The sequence below is a fragment of the Coregonus lavaretus genome (assembly GCF_964263955.1).
Source record: "Coregonus lavaretus genome assembly, contig: HAP1_SCAFFOLD_484, whole genome shotgun sequence".
NCBI lineage: Eukaryota > Metazoa > Chordata > Actinopteri > Salmoniformes > Salmonidae > Coregonus > Coregonus lavaretus.
The window spans coordinates 221,331-226,922 of NW_028166613.1; the positions used below are offsets into that span (position 1 = coordinate 221,331).

General features: G+C 43.6%; 1 protein-coding gene across 1 annotated transcript; it reads left to right on the plus strand.

Moving 5' to 3' along the window:
• Positions 1–687: 687 nt before the first annotated feature.
• On the plus strand, positions 688–5,591 carry LOC311114514 (heterogeneous nuclear ribonucleoprotein H-like; the record flags this gene model as incomplete). The annotated part of the gene is made up of 9 exons (XM_084189756.1): positions 688–789; positions 1,533–1,636; positions 1,749–1,904; positions 2,234–2,377; positions 3,269–3,407; positions 4,404–4,588; positions 4,970–5,082; positions 5,161–5,296; positions 5,494–5,591. Coding segments are annotated over exons 2-9 (1,056 nt in total), but the record flags the coding sequence as incomplete, so codon positions are not given.
• Position 5,592: the final 1 nt, after the last annotated feature.

The window sequence follows — 5,592 nt, forward strand, 5'->3', positions numbered from 1 at the left end:
TATTATTTATTTTTTTACTTATCTATTTTTTACATAACACTTAATTTTCTTAAAACTGCATTGTTGGTTAAGGCTTGTAAGTAAGCGTTTCACTGTAAGGTCTACTACACCTGTTGTATTCGGCGCATGTGACAAATAAAATGTGATTTGATTTGAAGGGCGCTTCTCCCTCACTGCTTTTGCCCATTCACATCACAGGCCGTAGACCGGTGCCCCGTGGCTCAGCATAATCGAATTTGCCCATTGGCAGAGAGGTTTGGAATTATTTTTGTTATTGTCTATTAACCAATTTCCTGCATGGTGATGTCACCATGGAAATCCGAAACTCCCGCCCATGCAAACCTGCTGACTAGAAGGTCCTGTGTAGATTGTATTTTCAAGCAGCAACTATCAGGAAATAACATTTATACATTTTTTTCACACTTTTACAGTGTTAGTTTCATCAGCTGTTGTACAATATGATACAAAACACAGGAAAAACTGAATTTTGACTGCACTGGGCCTTTCATGTTCAAATGTACATTTCTAGTTTTAGAGTGCATTGTTTCTCAAGAGCAATGGAAAGCAATGGAAATGTTAAATCTTCATTATTGGTAACGTTTAGTATCACTTTACTGTTTCCTCAGTAAAATGTGGCCACAGGCAGGCTACGTCATACTTGTTGGGCGTGGACCTAGTTAGCAAGCTTGGAGCTAGTTAGCGGAAACAGACCGGCCTGACACCGAAACACAGCTAGCTATACTAGCAATCCTGGTTGTGATAAAACTGTCACTGGATTCAAATTAGCAGGTAGCTATGTCTATTTTTCAACGAATGTGTTTTGTGATAATACATTTTATCCTGTGAGTCCTTGCCTGCTGTTTAGGTCAGCCAATTTGATCAACCTAGCAAGCCAGGTAGCGAACGTTAACGCTAACTTAGCTAGCTAACGCAAGGCCTGCCATTTGTGTCTGACTGTCGGTGAGGATGAAATTATTATGATCTAATAACGTTAGACACATTAACTTAATCTAGCTAGTTTGTTATATGCAAATGAAATAGTGTGTTTCATGATACTGAATTTAGCTAGCCAGCTAAACTTATATAACTAGCTAGCTACTAGCAACAATGCGCTAGCTAAATTCATAATGCGCTGGCCGGTGGTTAGCCTAACGTTAGATAGCTACCAGCTGGAATTTGCAGCAATTTAAAATGTCTAACGTTACAAGACATGATTAGCTAACTGCATTCACTTACCTAAAAGTAAAATACAATGTAGATGGGTAACTAGCTAACTAGTTACACATTATTAGCCAAGTAGCTAACTGAGCTCAGTTGGTAGAGCATGGCGCTTGCAACGCCAGGGTTGTGTGTTCGTTTCCCACGGGGGCCAGTATGAAAAATGTATGCACTCACTAACTGTAAGTCGCTCTTGATAAGAGCGTATACTAAATGACTAAAATGTAAAATGAGTAAAGGTAACTAGCTAGTTAACTACCGTTATCTAAGCATTACAAACATACTGTACCGGTATGCTTCTTTACTTTCCTCAGGTTTAAAAGAATACCAACCATGTCTGATGGAGAGGGTTACGTGGTGCGTGTGAGAGGCCTACCATGGTCCTGCTCTGTGGATGAAGTACAGAGGTTCTTCTCAGGTAATAACTCCTTTACGATAAAACCTGTATAGCTTGGAACAACACCTTTATAACCTACACCTCTGACATCTGCGATAACTGTGAGTCCCTCTACACACTTCTTGGCATATAGATTGTAAAATCGCCAACAATGGCACCAGCATCCATTTTACCTCCACACGTGAGGGCCGACCCAGCGGAGAGGCTTTCGTTGAGCTGGAGAATGAGGATGACCTGAAGATCGCTGTGAAGAAGAACAGAGAAACCATGGGCCACAGATATGTTGAAGGTGTGTGTGTGTGTGTCGCTCTGTGTCTCTGTGTTTGTGTGTCACGAAGCACATTCTCTTGTTCTAAAACCATTGGGAGATATGGTTAATATTCTGAGTTTAGTGCCAAGGTGTCTTGTAAGCTCTTAGGTTCGTCAACAAGTTTGGTTGACGAAAAAATTGCAGTTGAATTTGGGCATATCAAAGTCTTCCTGAAGTTTCAATGTTCGCAGCAGGAGCATAATATGTGCCTTGGGACTTCACTTTAGGCTACAGTTCTCAGCCATTTACATTGTGTAGCACTATCAGTAGTGACTTAGGTCTGTATGTGTTGACTTGTTTGTTCTCAGTGTTCAAATCCAACAATGTGGAAATGGACTGGGTGATGAAACATTCTGGTCCAAACTGCCCAGAGACGACTGGAGACGGCCTGGTCAGGCTCCGAGGCCTCCCCTTCGGCTGCAGCAAGGAGGAGATCGTCCAGTTCCTCTCAGGTACCAGTAGCTAGCTCCCACTGGTTGATGAACACCCCCATAATATCCTGTAGGAGTAGGTAAACCGTCCTCAGCCCTCATCAATGATCCAGGATAATAAAACATTTTCAGTAATTTAGCAGACGATCTTATCCAGAGCGACTCACATTATACAGGCTATAGTTTGTCCAGGATTTCCCCCATCACCTAAGTTTCTCTATCACTGCTTTGGTCCCAACCAACACTTTTTAAAAATGAATTATTCTGTACAATAATTTGGCCAATCGGGCCTGACATGCTAGTCCCCTATGTCACTTTTCATTGACAGTTGTCCTTTGGTGTTTTCCCCTGAACCCACTATATCATAACAAAGATGTCATTCATCCCATTGGGACAATTATAAAATGGATGGGTACTAAAGGTAACACAAGTACTGCCAGAGCCACTCCTCTTCATTCCTTCACACCTACAGTCTCTTCCTCTGCTGTATCCTCCTCTCTCTCTCTCTCTCTCTCTCTCTCTCTCTCTCTCTCTCTCTCTCTCTCTCTCTCTCTCTCTCTCTCTGTCTCTCTGTCTCTCTGTCTCTCTGTCTCTCTGTCTCTCTCTCTCTCTGTCTCTCTCTCTCTGTCTCTCTCTCCGCTCTTTCCTATCTCCTCTCACCCTCCTTTATGTTCCCCCAAATGCAGTAAAAGTAAGTAGCCTGAATGGTCACTGAGTCTCATTGGTTAAAAACACTCACCTGGTATGTACAGTACATGTCATAATGCATAGTTTTCATTATATCTCTCTTTTTTTTAAAAATCTATCTATCATACAAAATAAATAAAGCAACAATAGAGAAAGCTATCTTTCTGTAACTGGGCATGTGATTTACTGTGTCCCCCACTGGGGTTATCTGTCCTTGGGTTGAAGGGTTGGAAATCGTGCCAAATGGGATTACATTGCCGCTGGACTTCCAGGGGAGGAGTACGGGGGAGGCCTTCGTGCAGTTTGCTTCACAGGATATAGCTGAAAAGGCTCTAAAGAAACACAAGGAAAGAATAGGGCACAGGTGGGGATGGTTGGTTGGTTGGCTGGATAAAGTTGCTTTTCTTATGGTGTACAACTTACAAACATTAACCATACGTATCACTGACTGACACTCAACAGAACAGTTCATTTAAGACAACACATACTCAGGTATTGACTGTAAAGACACAGTTACAATATTAGATCAGAACACACTCAATCATTCATTCACTCACAGCAGTCTTTGGGAAAATGAAGCACATTCTCTTGTTCTAAAACCATTGGGAGATAGTTCATATTCTGAGTTTAGTGCCGAGGTGTCTTGTAAGCTCTCAGGTTCGTCACCAAGTTTGGTTGAGAGTGCAGAGTAAACATTGTAGTTGAATTTGGGCATATCCATTTTACACTGATTCTTAAGAGTGAAGCTGATTGGTTCCTGGGCACTAAACATCAGTACAGGTAGCCAATAGACAGACAGGATTCTCCCAGGTGTTCTAACTCACTGAGGGCCAATCAACACGAGGACACGGACCCCGCCCACTCACTCACAGGTAATGCTCAGAGAGTGGGTCTCCATGGATAACAACAGGACAATGACCACGACAGGGACACAATGTAACAGGACACAGATTGTACTGTAACATCAATGTTAACTGTATCGGGTACCTGCAGGTGACCATAAGAAAAGTGCCTGTTGTACTGTCAAGGCTTTATTTTTTCCCTCTCATACTACACAGTATACTGTTACCCACTAGATCAAGTCTCACATAGTTCAAGACTCACCTACCTATGGAGCAGTAGTGCCAATGGCAGCACCTGTCCTGAATAGCCCAACTTTATCAGTACCCTCAATGACAATCAAATACACAAAAATGTCAGCTCAGCACCTGCATATTGAACACCCAACTTTATTGGTACCCTTTACATTTGAACAGACACATTCATTCAGCCTTTGGAGCTGTACAGTAGCTAGCTCTAGCCGCCACCTCCTGTGTGTGGTGCGGTCTTCATGGTGGTGTGTGTACTGTATGTATCTCAGGTACATTGAGATCTTCAAGAGCAGCCGTGCCGAGGTGAGGACCCACTACGAACCCCAGAGGAAACCTATGGGGATGCAGAGACCGGGGCCCTACGACAGACCGTCTGGGGGCCGTGGGTACAACATGATGGGGGGCCGAGGAGGGGGCTCTTACGACAGGGCTAGACGCGGAGGCTATGGTGGAGGTGTGTGTGTGTGTGTGTGTAATGTCTGCACAGTGTAAGAAGATACTGTTTGTTTTTGTTTATCTGAATGGATTAATTGGGAACCATTATCAGTCAAAGGGGTCATGACTATGGATCATAACATGATGGTCTCCTAGTCATGCTCTTCCTAGCACTCTATGCACATTTCTATCATGATGAGAGACGGTATTTACATTTACATTTTTAGTCATTTAGCAGACGCTCTTATCCAGAGCGACTTACAGTTAGTGAGTGCATACATTATTATTATTATTATTTTTTTTTTCATACTGGCCCCCCTTGGGAAATGGGTATGGTATGATATGTCTCCATGTCCCAGACCAGTCTCTCTGTAACTAAGGTGTGTGTGTCTAACTTCAGGTGTGTCTGATGGGAGGTACGGTGATAGTAGCTCCTCCTTCCAGAGCACTACGGGTCACTGTGTTCACATGAGGGGTCTGCCCTACAGAGCCACAGAGACCGACATCTACAATGTGAGTTATAGGATCTCTTCCTAAGAATGGTCTGTGTGAGACAGTGACTATAACGTCCTGCTCTCTCTCTCTCCGTAGTTCTTTTCTCCTCTGAACCCAGTGAGAGTGCATGTAGAGATCGGTCCTGACGGCAGAGTGACAGGAGAGGCTGACGTGGAGTTTGCTACACATGAGGACGCTGTGGCAGCCATGTCGAAGGACAAGGCCAACATGCGTGAGTCTGCTCTTCTTTTTTTAAATTAATCTGTGTTAGATTTTTATTAATTTTTTGCCGGCCACCACCATTATGAAAGGCACTCTAAAAACCTTCCTCCCCATAATCCCTCCTTCTTCCCCTCCTCCTCCCCAGCCTTCCCTCCTTATTTTCTTACCTTAAAATGATTAAGTACTAACAATCTGTCTGTCCTGCAGAGCACCGCTATGTGGAGCTATTCCTGAACTCTACAGCAGGGGGCAGTAATGGCTCGTATGGCAGTCCGATGCAGGGGGGTATGGGGAGCCAGTCCTCCT